At 42.2% G+C, this 20,674-nt stretch overlaps 4 protein-coding genes across 6 annotated transcripts; 3 read left to right on the top strand and 1 right to left on the bottom strand.

The window, feature by feature from the left end:
* Positions 1-16: 16 nt before the first annotated feature.
* LOC127780515 (protein CHLORORESPIRATORY REDUCTION 42, chloroplastic) lies at positions 17-1,261 on the bottom strand. 2 transcript variants are annotated; one of them, XM_052307437.1, is made up of 2 exons: positions 958-1,261; positions 17-323 (listed from the first exon to the last, which is right to left on the bottom strand). In XM_052307437.1, exons 1-2 carry the CDS (start codon positions 1,254-1,256, stop codon positions 149-151), a joined length of 474 nt encoding a protein of 157 aa, XP_052163397.1. In that variant the 5' UTR covers positions 1,257-1,261; the 3' UTR covers positions 17-148. The 2 variants fall into 2 exon arrangements, with proteins under 2 accessions (XP_052163397.1, XP_052163398.1); XM_052307438.1 differs by having other exon boundaries at positions 17-281.
* A 212-nt stretch (positions 1,262-1,473) lies between these two features.
* Positions 1,474-10,174, top strand: LOC127779697 (histone deacetylase 15-like). Of its 2 annotated transcripts, XR_008018720.1 has the most exons (18): positions 1,474-1,599; positions 2,382-2,900; positions 3,025-3,115; positions 3,282-3,340; positions 3,871-3,946; positions 4,531-4,595; positions 4,713-4,768; positions 4,950-5,073; positions 5,201-5,326; positions 5,461-5,511; positions 5,650-5,718; positions 5,955-6,063; positions 6,911-6,990; positions 7,626-7,708; positions 7,995-8,040; positions 8,537-8,705; positions 9,066-9,187; positions 9,796-9,935. XR_008018720.1 is itself a non-coding variant. In XM_052306568.1 (17 exons), the coding sequence occupies exons 2-17, from the start codon at positions 2,400-2,402 to the stop codon at positions 9,960-9,962; spliced, it is 1,872 nt and encodes a 623-aa protein (XP_052162528.1). In that variant the 5' UTR covers positions 1,474-1,599; positions 2,382-2,399; the 3' UTR covers positions 9,963-10,174. The 2 variants fall into 2 exon arrangements, 1 of the variants encoding a protein (XP_052162528.1); XM_052306568.1 differs by lacking the exon at positions 9,066-9,187 and having other exon boundaries at positions 9,796-10,174.
* A 1,435-nt stretch (positions 10,175-11,609) lies between these two features.
* Positions 11,610-16,904, top strand: LOC127779707 (small RNA 2'-O-methyltransferase). The gene is made up of 9 exons (XM_052306590.1): positions 11,610-12,140; positions 12,664-12,756; positions 13,347-13,804; positions 13,889-14,137; positions 14,395-15,329; positions 15,425-15,576; positions 15,654-15,770; positions 15,881-16,009; positions 16,290-16,904. Exons 1-9 carry the CDS (start codon positions 11,850-11,852, stop codon positions 16,722-16,724), a joined length of 2,859 nt encoding a protein of 952 aa, XP_052162550.1. The 5' UTR covers positions 11,610-11,849; the 3' UTR covers positions 16,725-16,904.
* Positions 16,905-17,667: 763 nt separating this feature from the next.
* On the top strand, positions 17,668-20,442 carry LOC127778662 (pentatricopeptide repeat-containing protein At3g62890-like). The gene has a single exon (XM_052305284.1). The coding sequence runs from the start codon at positions 17,673-17,675 to the stop codon at positions 19,623-19,625; it is 1,953 nt and encodes a 650-aa protein (XP_052161244.1). The 5' UTR covers positions 17,668-17,672; the 3' UTR covers positions 19,626-20,442.
* The last annotated feature ends 232 nt before the right edge of the window (positions 20,443-20,674 follow it).

Genomic DNA, 20,674 nt, shown 5'->3' with positions numbered 1-20,674 from the left:
CGCCAGGGGTTATGTGTGAAACAATGGTCCCATCAGTCTCAACAAAAATTGTGAATTCCTGGATCTTTTACAACATTGCAGCTGTGCCTCTGTCTAACAAACAATCTTGCATGCTATGCCGTAGCTGTAATGCTGCTGCATTTGCAGCTCACTCATCTGGTGATGCAGTATCGTCTTCGTCGTCGTCGACGTCCAGTGCCTTGAAATACTTGCCGTCCAACAGGTAGGTTCCAATGGCGAGCCGCACGGCCCAGACGTCCTTCGGCTTCCGCGCCATCACCCTGCTCGACGTATGCACATGGATGTCACTGTAATTTAAATTCCTGTAATAATGCTCGTTTTGTTTAAATTTCTCTGGAATTCTCTTAATGTTCGCTGCAAATTCCTATTTTCAATGTTTTAAAAAAACTACATTCATTTTTAAATAACTGACAACTGACACTATTCGCTTTCAAACTTTTACCATTCGTTTTTAAAAATATTTGCAAACACTAGAAAAGATGTTATAATATTAAAATGTGTTATGTCCTAGTCATAATCATGAAACATTTGTTCGCTTTAGTTCAACTATTTAAGAGCAATTAGTGGTCAAAGTTTAAATAACAAAGTCACCGTTGCCATTTAGGAGTATTTGAAAATGGAGGGAGTATCACTAAGCATTGAATTTCTGTGTCATGTTCTTCGTTTTGTTCAAATTTTTGTGAAACTCTCTTGATATTCGCCCAAAATTCCTATTTTCAAGCTTCATGAAACAAATCACTACTACTACGTTGAATTTCCGTCACCACGATTTCCTTGTGACGACCTTTTCCGCGCCCGCGACAACTCGCCGCCGCCATGGCTAGGTTTCGACCCCCGAGCCGCCCGAGCAGGGACGACGCGGGACGGGGTCCGAAATTATACTTCCAATGCATAAAAGAACATATCACTAAGCATCGGATGGAATCGTAGTTCTACCTCCCGACGTCGCCGGCCTTGACCTGGCCGGCGTTGTGCCTGAGCGACGGCACCGACGCGGCGGTCTTGAGCATCACCGGCGCCTCCACGATGACGATGGGAGACCCGACCCTGAGCTTGCCTTTCCCGCCGCCGCCGCCGCCGTCTCCACCTCGCCCGCTATCCGGCGCGCACCGGACGACGCCGACGACGCCGCGTCGTCGCACGGACGAAGCCGCCGGCGACGCGTAACACGACGGCGACACGGCGGCGGCGGCGGCCGCTGCCGGAGACGGAGCTGGGCCTATCATCGTGTTCATGCCAGATAGAGATAAGCGTGCGTTTGCTCGCCAACCTATGGACCCGCACTTGGGTTAGGCGAAACTTTTCCAATACGGCCCCTACAATTAACGTTATTATCAATAAGATCCCTAAGTGTTCTGGCCCAGTTCAGAAACTGACAAGTTAGGGAGCTAAATATAATTTTGTGACAGTTTAGGGTTTATGTGACAAAAATGGCAGGCAAGTAGAGACGGACCCACTCGAGCCGAGCACGAAGCGCACGAGCCGCTCTTCACAGTCATCCCGTGGCCGCGCCGCGCCCCTCCAAAAATCCAATCGCGAGAGGCGAGCGCCGCCGCCGCCGCCGGGATCGCCCTCCAGGTACGGCCGCCTCCGCCCCCGAGGTTGCCACGGCGATTTCTCGTCGGATTCTTCGATTTTCGCCCGCGGTTTCACCGTTCCGGGGAGAGCTAGTCGGGGAGTGTAGGATTTTTTTTTTTCTGAGAAAAAGGTTTTGGATGGTGGGGGTTAGGGTTTGGTTGAATCGTTTGTATCCGAGTTTTGCGCGGCCCGGATGTTCAATCCGGTGATTTCGTGGTAGCTTTGCCGTCCGGGCTGCGAGGGTAGCCGTAGCGTGCGGTTGGGTTGTTTCTGGTGTTGGGGGGATGGGGTTGGGAGGGTTTGTGTTCTGAGGAATCTATGCGAGGAAGAAGAACCAGGTGAGGTTTGCGGTGAGGTTTTGGTACTGATATTGCGCTGCGGAGTTATTAGATGCGATGGAAGAGCGCTGAGGTTTTGGAAGGGTTTTGAGCAGATTATGCAGTAGTTTCAGGAGATGCATTTCGCCACATCCCCATTTATAGAAAGTACCTCTGTGAGCGTTAGTGCTAGGATTGTCGATGCGCTTCACGATGAGATGCTGAATTTGGCGGCTAGCGATGTTGATGCATTAACTGCTTTCTTATGGTTTTGTGCGTAACGGCAATTTTTTTTGGATAAGGCGTGAGTAGGTTTGGCATGTAGTAATCGATTATCAATAATGCTACTGAGATTTGGCATGTGATAATCAGCTATTAATAATTCTTAGGGCTCCCTGTCGGAAGTCCAAATTCTTATCCACTCTTGTGTTTCCTATGCTGATCTTTGTCGTATCACAATTACAGATTGCGTTGCATGCTCTGATGGCGTCTGATATGAGGTCACTCAACAGCCAAAAGGGACAGAGTTGTGGAGTTTCAGACCAAGCTTGCCACAGCAAAAGCAAAAGCGGCAATGATGGAAAACCATCACATGCTAAAGCAAATGGAGTTTCCTCGTTGAGCGGGAGTCATAATGATGAGAAAATTTTGAAAGAGAACTCTGGAGCATGCAATTTAAATTCCGACCATGCCAATCCTTTATCAGTAGATGGGACCAAAGTTTCTACAGCAAGGTCGGAACTTATTGACAGTTCAGGTCATGATGGTTGTCTGCATGTCAAGAATGAAAGCTGTATGGCTTGTGATGATCTGCTTCAAGAGTCTGACAAAGAACAGCCTGGGGGTACACTGGAGGATCTATTTTCCTTTAATGATGAAGAGGATGATGACAGTGACTGGGAACCCTCTGCTCGCCTTGCTTTGAGCAGGTGGTTTTGCTTGAACTGTACAGTGCCAAACATGGAGGGGTTTACACATTGTCAGGTAAAGGTTATTACTTTGTCAGTGTAATCAGGAATGCCGTATGATTTCTTAGAAATTTTAGTTCAGATCATCCAGTGACATTATTTTGATTTTGGTTTTCTTGATGTTTATTCTCATACTCTAGAATTGCGATGAGCTTAAGGGATCTGTGGTAGTTGGATATGATGCTTTCAAAGCTCATCTTGCACAGGCAGCTTTGTTATCTGCTGACGCAGGTGCTTCTTTACATTCTTTACTCAGGGTTTAGGTGCTTCTTTACACTTGTAGCTATCTTTACACTTGCAGTTTGAAGCACAGAATGTGTCCCATTACATCGGTTGTTCATATGTTATGTGTATCCAACAACTTCTTAATTGGTCACAATCTCACTATTTTATGCAGCGCTGCCATCAGTATCTACAGCTGTCGGTTTTGATGAAAGAATGTTGCTCCATAGTGAGGTAAGCAATGAACTTCCGATTATGTTGTATAAACTAGCACCATATGACATGTTTGGATCTGACATCCTACATCAAAATTGTCCATTGCTTTTCTCTCTTTTTCCCATTGTTTAATAGCAAGGATTCGCATAAATCTTAATTGCTCCTTAGTGTGCTCAGTGAACCTTCTTGTTTGATTGCTTATGAGTTGTTTCATCTGAGAGATATTTGTTCAATCCCGTTGGAGAACAAAACAGAAACCTGCAATTGCAAGCTCATTTACATTGCTAATTTGGAATCAAATAAATATTCCTTTTCTGTGCTTTCGTATAACATGATAATATTGAAGTGTTTCTTGTTTCTGTATCTGCTTCTAAACAATATAATCTATTCTCTTTGAACATAGATTAAAATAATTCTTTCTCAAAACTAGTTGCATTTAACCAAAAAAAATTATTTTGAAAGTACCTTTTTTTGGCCTCCTAATTTTCTCTATCAGCACAGAGCCACTGTAATTCTGGACTGATATCTCACATTTCCTATGTTATCAGATAGAGATTAAACCAAATCCACATCCAGAAAGGCCTGACCGCCTTCGTGCAATTGCTGCCAGTCTTGCTTCTGCAGGTACTCTATCATTAACTTTGAGATATCTTTTCTATTTAGTTATTCAGTGAAAGCAACTGTGATAAAAAATACCTCTACAAAACTTTTGTGATTGTCTGATCTTGTTTAAATATTTAATCTAGGTCTATGTTTTGATGATTGCTTACTGTTGCAACCGTGTTGCCCAATGTAACCCAAAAGTATATATGGTAGTGGATAGCTAATCTAAAAGGTGTATTTGATCTTGTTGAAAGCAAAGACTGTCTATGTTTTGATGATTGCTTACTGTTGCAACCGTGTTGCCCAATGTAACCCAAAAGTATATATGGTAGTGGATAGCTAATCTAAAAGGTGTATCTGATCTTGTTGAAAGCAAAGACTTTAATTTGTTACTTCTTGTGCTCTAGCAGATTTATACAATGTTTTCCAAAAACACATATGGTAGCTAATCAAGTGATCGACACTGAAAATAGTTGATTTGTGCTGTAGCAAATCCACAAAACTGTTTCCTTGTCAACCATGTTAATTGAAATGGGTTGATGAAATAGCCTTGCTATGCCACTGCTTATCGAGTTTTACTTTAACTCATATTTCCAATATCTCAGGTATCTTCCCTTCAAAATGTGTCATGGTACCTCCTCGAGAAATCACTAAGGAAGAACTCCTAAGGGTATGTAAGAGTTTGGCATGTTAATTATTTTTGCTGCACTATGTTCCCCCAGTATACTTGTCCTTAGCACAATCTTTTCGATAATCCTAACACTTTCAAAATCGTGCTTACTTCTAGGTCCATACTTCAGATCACATTGACAGTGTTGAGCAGACAAAGAACATGCTTTACAGGTACTATGTTTATTCCATACTTAAAAGCCATCTTGTAATTACCTTGCTTTAGTTTTGTACTGTACTGTTTGTTTTAGTATAATTAATTGCATGCTAATGACATTATATTTGCTGCTTGTGTGTTCTAGTCTTGCTGGAAAGATTTGCATTGTCATAACGTCATTTTGGGATCAATTTGTAGTTACTTCACTTCAGATACCTATGCAAATGGACACTCAGCATGTGCTGCCAAACTTGCAGCAGGGATATGTGCTGATCTTGCTAACTTGATAGTATCTGGGCGTGTTCGCAATGGATTTGCAATGGTACTGTGCATATCATCTTATATTTGCAATTCTCGACCTCTTTTTTGCACAGTACACCTAGACACCTGAGAGTTATTATTTTGATATACTTTGCATGTTGATACTGACTGTGTCTACTGGAGAGCAGGTGAGACCTCCTGGCCATCATGCAGGGGTGAAACAAGCCATGGGTTTTTGTCTTCACAATAACGCAGCAGTGGCTGCATTAGCTGCACAAAGAGCTGGTGCCAAGAAAGTCTTAATAGTTGACTGGGTAATGCTAGTTACAAGTTTGCATTTGAACTTATACCATTGCATTCTGTTGGCATCATGGACCCCAAAAAAAAAAGATAGTGCCTCAAATGGATGTTAATCCATCTCATCAGTGGTGCTCAATTGTTGTTGCAGGATGTCCACCATGGCAATGGAACACAGGAGATATTTGATGGGGACAATTCTGTGAGTTATCATCTTCCTTTTGTGTTGCTAATTGCTTTGCAGTCCTTTACTATACTTCCATATGCATGGCCACCAATTGACCTTCTTTCCCTGAGTTCTTATTTCTTACATGGATAAGTTTTTTTCTTCTTCTTTCAGGTCTTGTACATATCATTACATCGGCATGAGGATGGAAGCTTCTACCCTGGAACTGGGGCAGCACATGAGGTGATTTTCTTTAACATTTGAAGATAATTTATACAACACTACATCTGAACTCTGAACTAGTGACCTACATCCTATTTGAGCCAACTGATGCTGGCTAACCGAATCTGGAGTATTTGGGGCATTTCCTTTGACAGATTGCATGACTTTTTATCAGAGTTTCTGACCTGACATGTGGAAACTTGAGTTCTAAGATGATTCGTTTTATATTGTAATTTCTTGCATGGGCATCACTTCAGGTGGGAGTTATGGATGGCCAAGGATTCTCAGTCAATATACCTTGGAGCCGTGGTGGTGTTGGAGACAATGACTACATATTTGCTTTTAAGCATGTGGTGCTTCCGATAGGTAATAATTGAATAGGGGCATTTGCATATGTGCTAGTCAACTTAAAGTTGCTAATAACAATATTTTCTCAACGTAAACATGGGGAATATCCAGTGAAAACCATCAAATAAGTGAAAACCCATGAAAACCATGCCTAAAAGTTTTGTAAATTCATGAAAAAATTACTAGAGATAGGTATAGGCATGAAATACATTCATACCAAATTTTAAGTCCAAACTCAACTTCATTTGAGAGAAACAAAAAAGACAAATTTCGGGTGAATAGTGTTCTGTTACTGTTCACCTCAAATTTGTCTATTTTGTTTCTCTCAAATGAAGTTGAGATTTGGTATGAATGTATTTCATGTCTATACCTATCTCTAGTATTTTTTTCATGAATTTACAAAACTTTTAGATATGGTTTTCACGAGTTTTCACTTATTTGATGGTTTTCACCGGACATGTCCCCCGTAAACATACCTATCTTTAATTTGTAAAGTCAAGAGCAGCTCACGCGGACTCCTTTGAATTTTTTTTGTGCTTCGTCTTCTGTGAGACTTAGCATTTTAGAACTTTAGATCCTTGTTAGAAAGGGCACAGACAAAATATATTGACACATTGGAACAAAAACCTGTTTATGCGCTGTTTGGGGGAGCTTCTAGCAGCTGCAGCTTCTCCCAGAAGCTCCAGCTCCCCCAAACAGGGTGTCTATTCATTTGGGTAAAACATGTCTGCCTAAAGTACTTGGGTCACAGGCACCTTGTTATGTAGATTACATTATTACCTTAATACCTTATATTACCTGCTTGCGTTTTTGTATATTGCTATTGCATGTTCTCGTTTCAATGAATTTTCTTTCATGAATGCAGCTGCAGAATTTGCTCCAGACATCACCATCATATCTGCAGGATTTGATGCAGCGAGGGGTGACCCTCTGGGTTGTTGTGATGTAAGTTCGTAAGACTAACACATGATTGTTGTCTCTAAATCATGAACCTGTTTTTTTCCACTTCCATTTTTGCATCATTTTAGAAATCTTTGATGATTCTAGATTTCTGGTGTACGCTTGTACCTCCTAACTGGCTTCTTAGAGATGAACATTCAGACTTTGCAGAGGATTTTCTTCTTGTGAAACTTAGGCTAACCTTTCATATGACATCATATAGGAAAATTACATGTTATTTGGGCTCCTTTAGAAGCTAATTTTAACTGCACAACTCATGTATGGACTTTTTCTTGGACCACATTGAAACGCCATTCAAGCTCATACACAGTTGCTTCTTTAGGGATGCACTCATTGAGTCAGTGGTACACTGGTATGGTTGTGAGATGCATTGCTGTTCTGTTTGATTTGTCATATGTGTTTGTAAATACTAGAGCTTAGTCAAATATGAAGATGATAACTATGCTGATGTTCTCACAAGTTAGACTGAACTATATCATCCATGCAACCCTCAACTTCGATACTATTCGTGTTTGTTTGCTAATTTATTCTTGTCTGTGTGCCTTTTTTGTCCTGTTTGATATTTCAATGCACTCCATGTCAGTCTGATAATTTTGACCAACTTCCTCTTTAATTAATAGGTCACTCCTGCTGGATATTCTAGGATGGCGTCCATGCTAACTGCTTGTTCACAGGGAAAATTGTTGGTTATACTTGAGGGAGGGTAGGTACCCAGATGTTCTATCAATTTAAGATAAATATATATTCAAAAGGTAGGCAATGCCTAGAAATTTGATCCGCTTGAGATGATCACCTGTAGGCTGTCATCTTGGACCTAATATACACAGCATCCTGCTTAGAGTTTTTGGATTTGTAGGCACTAAATCTTAATTTTTTATTTTTATTTTGATCAGCTAACTAAATTTTGTGCTAGTATATTTAGTTGAGATTTGAGAATACCACATCAACACTTATGCAATGTTTTTTCGTCTTGCCTACCTTTGGTGCAGATACAATCTTCGGTCTATATCCTCATCAGCTACTGAAGTTGTTAAGGTATGCATTCTTCACAATAACATCTCATTCTTGTTCAATGGAATTTATAAATACCATAAGGAGGTAAGGAACTAAGCTATGTATGATCAACTGCGTTAGCATCGTAACTCTCCTTGGCAGCAATTGTTCCAATATCTCTGAATGAAAATTCTGTTTGTGGCATAAGTCAAGGATTCAATTTATTTTTTGTTGCCTAACTCCCTATGGATATCAAAAGCTCAAGGAACACATATGTTGCAACTGGTTTGATTTTCTTTCTTTTAGTGCTAGGCAGATAAAATTCTAACATGATGGATGGCATTCTGCAGTTATATAACCATTTTTATTCAATTAACTGCATTATTGTATTTGCAGACAATTCAGCATTTTATGTATATGATATAATGCAGATATAGAAATACGGGCAGCTGCTTTATTCATTTCAGCTGAGAGTTGTTATGGTTTTAATGTTGACATACTGTCGCTGACCCATCTTGATGATATTTGACACTTGCAGGTCCTACTTGGGGATAGTCCTGTTTATGATACAGATGCAACTGAACCATCAGAGGAGGGCATACAGACTGTCTTACAAGTCCTGAGTATCCAGCAGCAATTTTGGCCAGTTTTAGTCCCATCCTTTGCATCAGTTCTGGCACTGCAGCGGTCGGTTTTTTCCAGATATAGTGAGTGACAAAAGTGCAATCAACATTGCCACTAATTAAACTAGATATATTAAGATCTTGATCAGTAGCTTATTTATTGTGGATACAAGGATTAGAATAATCAGACTCTTGACTTCTGTGCTAGTTTTTGGACACTAATAGCCACATGGTTTGGGGGGCAATGGTGCTAACTTTCTGATTCTTCACATAACTAGATTATGGGTTAGATTTTATTACTGAGTTAAGGCTTAAAGATCATGCTTGATCTTTTAACTTTAGCTCTGACCATTCTAAATTTATCTTTTCCGGTGGAGATGCTATTCTCATAATATTGTTTGAGTTCCATGTTAAACAACCGATGATTTCCATTTCTTCCTGCAGCTGGCTATAGTTGTGAGGTCCCAAATCTGCCATATTGTTCCCAACAATAGCTTGCCAGAGACCTGTTTATAGTAAAGGTGTAGTCTCACTGAGACCAAAGAAGTTTTGCGCTGTTCCTTTTGGTGAGAATTACTTGAGAATAGATTTTCTTTTAGACTCAAAACAATAAACGGACGCTAAAGTTCACCTTCCCTTGCAAAGGTTCTACTGCGTTCTCTTAGGTTGGCTTTGCCCAATTTGCTTCCCACTTCCCCACTGCTGAAAAAGATAGAAGATTGAGTGATCTCATGTTAGACTAGCCATGTTAGCTCTTACGAATTTCAGTTGTGCTGATATTTATAGCTGCGCTGCAGCTCTTTATGCTGATATTGTAATAAGTAATACAGTGAGTGAATGATGTGGTTGGGAGGAATCAAGGGAAATTTACAGCATGCATTAAAATACAACACCTTCTATACTATTTTGGGTACACGCGTAGACAACCAAAGGAAAAGAACATGTATTTCTAATTGTTAGTAGACAATATTTGATCTTGTTCTTTCTTATGTTGTGTCTTGTTTATCTAGATAACTTGATATTTGATCTTGTTCTGATTTGTACTGTTAGATTAGTTTTTTTCTCTTATGTGCACTAGAAACTATCTGAGGACTACTGTTCTGCTTACCATTGTTTTCTGCAGTAAAGTGATTTATATGTTTTTTGATATAATCTCTTTTTTTGCGATGTGTAGCCACTGAAGTAAACAAGATGAAAAGGAAGCATGCAGGAGGGGCAGGACCCTTCTGGTGGAAATGGGGGAGTAAAAGGCTACTGTACGAAGTGCTATTTGAGGGCCGCTGTCTGAGGAAAACCAAGGATACAGGCAAAGAAAAATTGAATGATGAAGCAGAGCCCTAAATGTGTTGCTGCTGAAGCCTGACTGCTGATCTCATCAACATCCATAGTGTAGTGGGCTGACTGGGGTTCCCTGAATGTAGCTTGCATATACCGAGCCAAATTTTGACTGGAGAATTAAGATGGTAGTTCGTGTTTTTAGGTGAAATTTGTGAACAACCTTGTTGACATGTATTGGATGTTCAGTTGTCCTAGAAATAGAGTCAAGTTTACCATCCTGTCGTCTGTCGAATGATCCTGATGTTCATTTCACCGCTTCATTTCTGTTGCCTCGTTATCATTTTTTATGTTAAGCCTAGCATATGGTATTAGCAAACCAGCTTGATTGATTTTTTGCATTTCTACTGGAAATTAGGAACTCAATTGCTCATGGAGGGAAGAACTCGAAGATTTGGGATTCTAGCTAACTTTACACAGACGGTGTTATTGATTTTTGTGTGTGTGTGTGTGTGTGTGTGTGACTGGAAGGTGTTGTGTTAGGCGTCCTTGGAAAAAATTATTAAAATTATTTGCACTAAGAAATATGATCCTCCTTTTGTAAAGCAAGGGAATTGATCCAGGATTTTCATGCGATAAATATAAAAATATGCCAGTCCAAGCTGTTTAGGATCCTCTGTTGTGAACTGAAGAGTATTAAAGAGCTAAACATGCTCTTGATCTGCAACAGATCAGGGCAGTGTTGATGAGGACTCTCACCCACTGACCCACCATCTGTAGTTTGTTTTGATCTTAACCTATTCATCAGCGCTATAATGTAGAACTACGGAGTACTCCCTGGCACAATTTATGTTCCATAATATAAAACATGCATGCATATAGGTAATTAACTATGATCCCTTCTTCATTAAATTATTATTTTTTTAAATCCTCCACTTTTATATTATCTAATTTTATTGGATGCATGCATTGTATTTCTTAGAATGATCGAAACTACAAAATGATAATAATTATTTTCTTGGTTTTTGGGTTAGGGGTGGTTATGCCTTATATTTTGGAATGTAGGGAGTATTTCATTATTAACTTCTATGTGCAACTAGGCAATAGCATCTCAGTCCATGGTTTTGCTTAAACTCATGTTAGTTCAGTTTCGTTAATGTAAAATCCAATCAAGCAAGAGTATATGCATACTACATTCGCAAAAACCACTTGAAAAAAAAACTGTGAAATATAGAGTAGTGTTTAACATTTTACTCCCTTCGGCCATTTGACACAATTGTTTTAGACCATATAGTTTGACCGTTGCCTTATTCAAAAAATTTATGTAAATATCACTTTTTTACCTATTTTGTTATTAAAATTAGTTTAGTATGACTTTTATTTTTACATATTTGCACTAAATTTCTAAATAAAATGTTCTCCCTCTTTTCTTAGTAATTAACTTTTGAACAATGTTAAACCATTCATCTTATTAAAATATTTTATACAAATGTACATATTAAAAAACCGAGCTAGTTTGGTCAAACATTGATGCGTTAAATATTTATATACACGAGTGACATGACCGTATTTTTCACAAAAGAATATAACAAGCGATTTTTACGGGACATAAGCCCGAGATTTTCTCAAGGGACACTTTACCCTCGAAAGAGATTCTGCATTTCCGCTAACGTTAACAAGAAGGCGTATTATTGGATGCAGCGCCATCAAAACCTTCCCCCTTCACACACTCCCCCTCGCTTCCCTTCCCTAATCCCCAACTTCACGCGACTCCTCGAATCCTCCTCGCCTCGCTTCCGATTTTTCTGGGGGGTTTAGCGCCTCCCCCAATTCGGCGACCACCCCTCTCGATTCCGCCTCTGTTCCTGCGTCGATCGATTGCGAAAAATCCCCTTCGTTACCAATCGCATATGTTTGTTTGTTTTGTTTTTTTTTTTTTTTTTTTGGTGTTTGATGCCGTTGCGGCTGAGAGGCGGCGGGGGATCGAAGCGAGGGATGCCGGCGGCGCCGACGGTGACGCCCAAGGCGGTGATCCACCAGAAGTACGGCGCCAAGGCGTGCTACAGCGTGGAGGAGGTGAGGGAGGCCGTCGACGGCGGCTGCCCCGGCCTCGCGCTGCCGCAGCAGACCAGGAGCGTCTACCGCTGCTCGCTCGACCTCCCCGGCCTCACCGTCGTCACCCCGGGCACCTTCGTCAGGAAGAAGGACGCCGAGCAAGCCGCCGCACAGATTGCCCTCGACAAGGTATTGATGAGCATTGTGGTGGCCGCATGCAACTTCACCTTTTCTTTTTTGCTTTTGCTTTATATGAGTAGTTGCAAAATCATCTTCCATATACGTAGAGATTTGTCGTGTAGCCTTTAAGTTTGTGATTAGATGCGGCGATGTGCGCAATGCACTATTCAGTTAGCAATTGTGTCTCACCTATGAGGAATTGAGGAATGTCACAAGTGCAAGGTGGAGTTCTCTCAAGTCTCAAATAGTCAAATCTCACCTTAGTTCGGATATTAAATTCCTGAGTGAGCACCTAATTGTGTTGCTCATTGTCTTTGTTGCCATTTCTTTTGATAGTGCCCTCTGTTTTCTGTTCTGACAAACCAATGCCATCGACGTTAGTGATCAAGCTGCACAATAACCTAGCTCCTTTGTATTTCTCTATCGGATAAGCTATTGTACCTATGATATATGAAATATTATTACTATGTGAAATTCTGTTCATGCTGTGGACCTATGATGATTACCATTTCTTTTATTGTCTTCATTGTAGCTTGGTATTCAGCCCACAGCAAATGCTCCCAGTACTCCTGAAGAAGCATGGGATGAACTTATTGCTCGCATATCTGGTTTTTTCGCAGATGAGGTTAGTATTTCCCGCTTGATCTTGGTGTTGTGTCATAATTGTTCAAGAATTAAGGTGCACACAACAGAAGGCCACAGCAAAAGGAAGTTTTCATATTCATGATGTTACATATTTGACTGGAATGCTATGCTCTGCTGGAAATTGAGTGTAATAGGGATATAGGATCCTTATGCTAGGCTGTGTATGTCGTAGGGTTGCATGATCATAACCATTGCAAATCTTATAATAGGAGTTAACAAAGACTCTGTATTACTGGAATTAAGCGGTTATGGGTATCTATGTGGTAAAGAGACCAGACCATCGAACTTACTACAAAAAACATTTCCCTTAAGACTTTGCTTTCTATGTTTTTGTAGTTTCAACCTGCTTTGCTACACATTCTTCTTTACATAGACATGTCCCTACATGATCGCCAAATACTAATATTGAAGTCTGAATCATTTTGTGTACACAAGAATACAGGATTGTAGTTGAAGCATGTGGCTATATAATCATATTATCATTCAGAGCATCAGATATAACTTAAAAATAATTAATTTTTTCTTATCAACCTGTTCTAACATGTCTTTTTTTTCTACACTTCTATTCAGAACTTCCCCTCGTCGTCTCATCCTCTTATTGGCCACATGTGTGTGACATTCAGAAGAACCGGGGACCGCTTTGGTATGATTCCTATGTCAGCAATTGCTGCATGTGATGTGAAGGTCATTGGACTGTGTAAACTTATTGACCCCAAAGCGGAATTTGATCCTCTCTTGGTTTTATCATTAATCTATAATGCTGCCAAAAAATCCCCTGGTGTCTCTGTCAGTGATAGCAACTTCTGGATTCGGAGTCAGAAGCCTTATTCCCCTGAGGCTGTTGATTTGGCACTTCAGCATTGGTCTGGTATAACGAATCCCATAGAAGTAGATGGGATTTTTGTTCCTTGTGTGATGGAGGATGAACCTAAGACAATAAGACTTACTTTATCACATAATGAACATTACATGGGTGATATAGTGTCTAAGCTCTCTGCAAGCGATTCCTCCCACGCTGTTGTTTCAAGGTCAGTATTGTGCCGAGCCTTGTCTTCTGACCATTATCAGTATTTTTGGTGTGCTGATAATCTTAAAAATATGTCTCACTGCAGAACTGTTGGCAAAGCATCTTCTGAGATAAGGCTATATTTCTCAGCTCCAAATGTGCAATTTGTTTCTGAGATATCAAACAATGTGGTTTCTTCTCTTGGAGATGGCTATATGGAGAGCCTAATAAATAAGCGAGCTTCCTTCATTTCTGGTCAAACAATTTATGGAGATGCAATTTTGGCTAATGTTGGATATACAAGGAGAGACTCAGAGCTTCATACTGAAGATGTCACCTTATCCAACTATTACAGGTATCAATTTGTTGATTATGTCACTTGTATGAGATGTATTTTGACTTTTTTTTTTAATTCAGTATGCATACTTCGTTTTTTTTATAGGAATTATCTGGTTGTAGATAGATCTTGATCTGATTTTTCTTCACACTGTCATCTACTCGACTACTACTCTTCCATCATTTGAATTGATTTTTTCTCTATTGTTTAGGCACACCTTCTGTTCTCATCTTAGTTTCTAATTCTTCTGAATAACATGCTTTTTGGTATCTCAGGATTCTTCTGGGAAAATCACCAGATGGGAATTACAAGATATCCAGGGATTCAATTCTGGTCGCAGAGCTTCCATCTGTGTATTCTCGTTCTAGTTGGAAGGGTCTCTCTCCACGAGATCTTCTCTGCTCATTTTGTCGCCTTCACAGACTAGCAGAGCCCTACTTCGTTGTCAATAGGGTAAGTGCCTCTTGTAAAGTGTTAGGATCACATGTAAGCTCCGAGGAGATGGACGTGCTAAAGAATACTGAAAATCAGTGTGCTAGCGGTGGAAAGAATGACAAGGAAAACCCAGATATGTTCAAATGTGATGTCAAAATATATTCAAAGAAGCAAGAGCTTTTATTGGAGTATTCGACAGCTGACACTTGGAGCAAGGAATCTGATGCCATTCACAATTCTTCATTGAAGGTGTTGATTTGGTTCTGTAGTTATTTCAAGCAACCAAACAAGCACGTACTGAAGCTCTCTCATTCTAAGAGCACTGATGGCTTCACAATATGTCCAGATAATTTTTTGCATGAATTTGCCATGTTCTTATCTATTTATGGTAACACAGGAGGTGATGACTCAAGTACATGCAGTACAGTTGGATCGCTTTCTATGGATACCTCAAAACAAAAGCTTGAAAACAATGCAGTTTTAGCACACGTTGATGGTCCAGATTCTGGTGTTTTTCCATCCCATGGATCATTGACTTGCATAAGCTATACTGCTTCCTTGGTGGTGAAGGACAAAACAAACAGATATATGCTAGAAAGCAACAATGAGTTTGAGTTTGAGATAGGGACTGGGGCTGTTAAGAATCAGATTGAATCATGCGTAAGTCAGCTGTCAGTTAATCAAAGTGCATGTTTCATAGCTGAATTGCCTCCTAGGGATTTGATCCTTGCTGCAGCTAATGAGTTTTCTCATGACCTTTCCAAGATATCTAGAGGTGAGGTCCAATCTTTAACACCTCAGTCTGATAATTTTCATTACCAGCTTGAATTTGGCTGAAGCACTATGCTCAAGTTTTAACCATCCTTGCAGACAATTGCTTCTTGGAGTTCTCTGTAAAGGTATTGCAGGTAACTGAACCATTAGAAGATAGAATGGAAAAAGCCTTGTTTAATCCTCCTTTATCTAAACAAAGAGTGGAATTCGCTGTTCGGTACATCAATGAGCTGCATGCTACCACATTGGTAATTTTTTTTTTCTCATCCTACTTCCATATTTGCCAAGCATATTAGTTTATCACTATTGAAGTAAATTTGTTCAGGTTGATTTTGGCTGTGGATCTGGTAGCCTTCTTGATTCATTGCTTGAGCATCCAACAACCCTTGAAGAAGTTGTTGGTGTTGACATTTCTCGGAAGGGTCTCACACGAGCAGCAAAGGTACGTAACAGAGCCTTGATGACTGTTGATAGTTAGTTCACCCTTTGAACCATCCCTTTTGTTCTCTCCAATGCTTGGGAATGACTCCTTTCATCTCTCTGAATTTGCAGAGCCTTCATCAGAAGCTGAGCAAGAAATCGTTGATGCAGACAAGTGTTCCAACGGCTGTGCTATATGATGGTTCTATAACGGATTTTGATTCTCGCTTATACAGATTTGACATTGGCACTTGTCTTGAGGTCAGTTACTCCTGAACTGTTTCTGCTGTCTTCTCAATTGCCTCTAGTACATGGATACCACGATTAATTGATTGGATTAAGAATCACATAGCCTAATCACGTTTGTATAGTAGTACAATGGGAAGTCCATCCTTAGAAATGCTGATGTGGATTCATTATTTTGTTCATAGTAGTACAATGGGAAGTCCATCCTTACAAATGCTGATGTGGATTTCTCTTCGATCTCTCAAACGTTAGATTTAGTTGGACATGCTATTCGACTGACCAAAGCTACTTGCAGGTGATTGAGCACGTAGAGGAGGACCAAGCAAGTTTATTTGGCAACGTCGTCTTGAGTTCGTTCTGCCCTACGGTGCTGATTGTTTCAACACCCAACTATGAATACAACCCTATCCTCCAGAGATCAGCTATGCCAAACAAGGAAGAAGAACCAGAAGAAAACGCCGGTCCTTGCAAGTTCCGAAACCATGACCACAAGTTCGAGTGGACAAGATCCCAGTTCCAGCACTGGGCTACCGGACTCGCAGAGAAGCACAACTACAGCGTCGAGTTCAGTGGCGTTGGCGGATCAGGCGATGAACCAGGCTTCGCCTCCCAGATCGCTGTCTTCAGAAGAATGGCGTCGGGTCAAGATGAGGTTTGCCAGGAGGGAGAGCTGCATCAACCTTATGAGCTTCTCTGGGAATGGCCAAATGCATCGTTGCCATCTCACTGAGTTCTTGTGGTAGGGAGACACGGCAACTCTATTAACTCTTCACCATGCTTGTAACTGAGATGGAGATTCTGATTAGTACTGTAGTTGGTATTAACTTGTCATCAGTAGGAAACTCAATTCAAGATTGTGTCCCTGGATGTTGATGGGTTAATGGCTGTGTTCTTAAGTCAATGTTGCCAACTTCATTTTCCTTGTTTTCCATACGCACGTTTTCCAAATAACTAAACGGTATTTTTTTTAAAGTTTTTTTAGCTAATACTTAATTAATCATGTGTTAATATGTGTCTCGTTTTGTTTGCCGAAGAGTCCGAATGCATCTTTAAGGGTTGTTTTGGTCTTTGGGAGTTTAAAATTCTAAGAAGCAACTAGTTAGTAACTACCTAGCTTGCGTAAAAAAAAAAGTATTTCCTAGCTTTTGGTTTCTAATTTATTTTCTGTATTCTATCACTACAACTTCTCTCGGAATCTAAAAAAAACTAGAATGTTTGGGGAGCTTATAATTCTAGGAATCTAAAAAAAACTAGAATGTTTGGGGAGCTTATAATTCTAGGAGAAACTGCAATGGTCAGAAACTCTTCTAAATAGACCTTAGTAAACTTGGTTCAATTATTCAAACAACACCAAACTTTTCCAAATCATCGTCCTTCTCCAGACTTATTTTGAAATGTAGAGATTTGATCGAATTCCTTTGTTAGATAGGTGAGTATTCTAGTTTGATTTTTATTCTCATTCAAAGGGACATCAGTTCATCTGACAATGTGTTCCTCATGGAGATCGTTTTGTCTGTCCGTTTGAATGAATCTGAATGGTTCAAACTGCACAATTAGAAATTGCGAGTGGGTCAATCAGCACCGTGCGATCGAAATCAGACGGTCCAGATCAAATATGAATCATCTTTACTTCTCGAAGGGAGAAGCCGAGGTAGATCGAGAGGGCATCCGTTCGTCCATGCAGCTCGGCGCGCCACCGCCGCCGCCGGCGGCGGCGGCCGCCGTCCGGCGAGCCCCCACCTTCGAGGCCCGCCGCGCCGCCAACGCGAGGGAGCTCCTTGCGGCGCTGCTTCCGCCGAGCCCCACCGTCCGCCAAGTCCAGCAGGCGCACGCCCGCCTCGCCGTCCTCGGGCTCGCCGCCTCTCGCGCCATGCCCCACCTCCTCGCCGTCCTCCCCCGCCTCCTCCCGGACAAGCCGCGCCACCGCGGCGACGACGGCGGCGGCGACGGCGACCACTACGCCTACCCGCTCGCTCTGTTCCGGCGCGCCAACTCCACCTCCGCCTTCGCGTCCAACAACCTCCTCCGCGTGCTGCCGCATCCGCTCCCGCTCGCCCTCTTCTCCCGCTTCCGGCGCCGCAACCCGCACTCCTTCACCTTCCTCCTCGCCTCCATCTCCAACCACCTCAACGCCGCGGGCCACTCCGCCTCCGCCTGCTCCTTCCTGGGCTCCCACGTGCACGCCCTCGCCGTGAAGGCGGGCGCCGCGGGCGACCTCTACGTGCGGAACGCGCTGGTGCACTTCTACGGCGTCTCCGGCGACGTGGGGGCGATGCGGAGGGTGTTCGACGAGCTGCGGCGCGTGCGGGACGTCCTCACGTGGAACGAGGTTCTCGCGGGGTACGTGCGAGCTGGCATGATGGCCGTTGCGCGGGAGGTGTTCGACGAAATGCCAGTGAGGGATGAGATTTCTTGGAGCACGCTGGTGGGCGGGTATGTTAAGGAAGAGGAGCTGGAGGTGGCGCTGGGAGTGTTCCGGAACATGGTGGAGCAGGGCAAGAGGCCGAATCAGGCCTCGGTGGTGACGGCATTGTCAGCAGCAGCACGGTTGGGTTTGCTTGAACAAGGGAAGTTTGTGCATAATGTGGTACAGACGTCGGGGATGCCGGTGTGTATGAATGTAGGGGCGGCACTTGTGGACATGTATGCAAAGTGCGGGTGCGTGGCGGTTGCGAGGGAGGTTTTCGATGGCATGAGGAGGAGGGATGTTTTCGCGTGGAACGCCATGATCTGTGGCCTTGCTGCTCATGGTTTGGGGCGGGATGCGGTGGAGCTCTTCGAGCGGTTTATCAGTGAGGGTCTGCCCCCTACAAATGTGACTTTTGTTGGTGTGCTCAATGGCTGTAGCCGTTCTGGTCTTGTTGCTGAGGGGCGACGCTATTTCAAACTGATGGTGGAGAAATATCGCATTGAGCCAGAAATGGAGCACTATGGCTGCATGGTTGATCTTCTGGGTCGTGCTGGGCTTGTTCCGGATGCCATTGAATTGATCGAAGGGATGCATATTGCACCTGATCCAGTTCTCTGGGGCACAATACTCTCTTCTTGCAAGACACATGGCCTGGTGGATTTGGGGGTTTCTGTTGGTAACAGGCTAATTGAACTGGATCCAACTCATTCTGGCTATTATGTCCTCCTCTCAGGTATATATGCAAAGGCAAACAAATGGGATGAAGTCAGGGAAGTCAGGAAATTGATGTCTAGTCGCGGTACCAGCAAGTCAGCCGGCTGGAGCTTGATGGAAGCGCATGGGAAGGTGCACAAATTTCTAGTAGGAGACACTTATCACAAGGATTCTGTGCAGATCTATGATACACTTGATATGATCAACAAAAGGTTGACAGAGGCAGGGTATGTACCGGATGTGTCATCTGTATTGCATGACATTGGGGATGAAGAGAAGGTGCACGCGGTCAAGGTGCATAGCGAGCGATTGGCAATTGCTTATGGCTTCATAGTTCTTGAAGCTGGCAGCCCAATCCGTATCGTCAAGAACCTTCGTGTCTGTGGGGATTGCCATGAGTTCAGTAAGATGGTGACAATGGTTTTTCAGAGGGAGATTATTGTGAGAGATGGTAGTAGGTTCCATCATATGAAAGAAGGGAAGTGCTCTTGCCTTGACTATTGGTAAATGATCAGTTGATTCTTTTAGTGCCAACTAGCAGCTATACATGTTACATTTACCCAATGAACTGCTTCACTCATCTTTGGTGGTGGTAGTTGCCGGCAACGCCGATGAGCTCACCGGGGTAAAGCAGGTCCAGCGACGGATCCGGGAGGCCGGCTGTGAGGTTCTTCGTGTAGATCATGCTGGTGGTATGGAGGAGGGGCATGCTAAGCATGGCCGAGCAGATTGGGGCTAAATTACAGAGGCCGGTCAGTTTGGCTGCTTTGTTCAATCGGTGATGGGGTTTTGGCGGGTTGAGATGACTACTTTGTTATGGACAGACAGAGCAAGTGTTACATCCCCAATCATATTGCTTAATGTGCGAACAATTCGTGAAGGGATACAGAGATTTGGGGATTGACAGAGCAGAGAAGCAGCAGTTGTCTCGGGGAGGAGGGTGATAAGTTGGCGAATAGGCAGTGTGGTGGTGGTATCAAAGATGCAAAGGGGAACTAAAGTAATCCGTAGAGATAGAGAAGGATAAAACTACCCCCTCTGTCCTAATTGATCATCACATTATAAGAGTGCACCAAGATTAGGGAAAACTAATAACTCTCTCGTACTACATTTACTCCGGTAACAAACTCAATACATGCACCATACCCGCTACTTCCTAGCTACTAGCAAACCAAGATATTGCATGTTGATTGTAACACGTTACGTGCATGTGCATGGATGCATATATCAGTATCCATAGATTTAGCGAATAAATACTAATATCATTTAGGGATAACCTAAAAAATTATATATGATGGTCACGTGGGATGGAGGGAATACTACAGTGTGCAATTTCCGAGTCAGTGCGTTGGTCGAGTCTAAGGGCGATTCCAATGAGGTGAAAACGACGCATGCGCCCAAAAAATCGAACTAAACACATTGTGAGAGCAACCGTTAGTTGTTACTCCCTCCGTAAAAAAAAAAAAACCTAGGTGATGATTTGACACCACAGGATAATAAATCTAGACATATTTTGTCCTAGGTGGTGTCAAATCCCCACCTAGGTTGCCTTTTTT

This window comes from Oryza glaberrima, chromosome 7 (assembly GCF_000147395.1).
Source record: "Oryza glaberrima chromosome 7, OglaRS2, whole genome shotgun sequence".
NCBI classification, from domain to species: domain Eukaryota; kingdom Viridiplantae; phylum Streptophyta; class Magnoliopsida; order Poales; family Poaceae; genus Oryza; species Oryza glaberrima.
The sequence above is the reverse complement of the archived record's forward strand: the minus strand, read 5'-3'. Positions and strand labels throughout refer to the sequence as shown.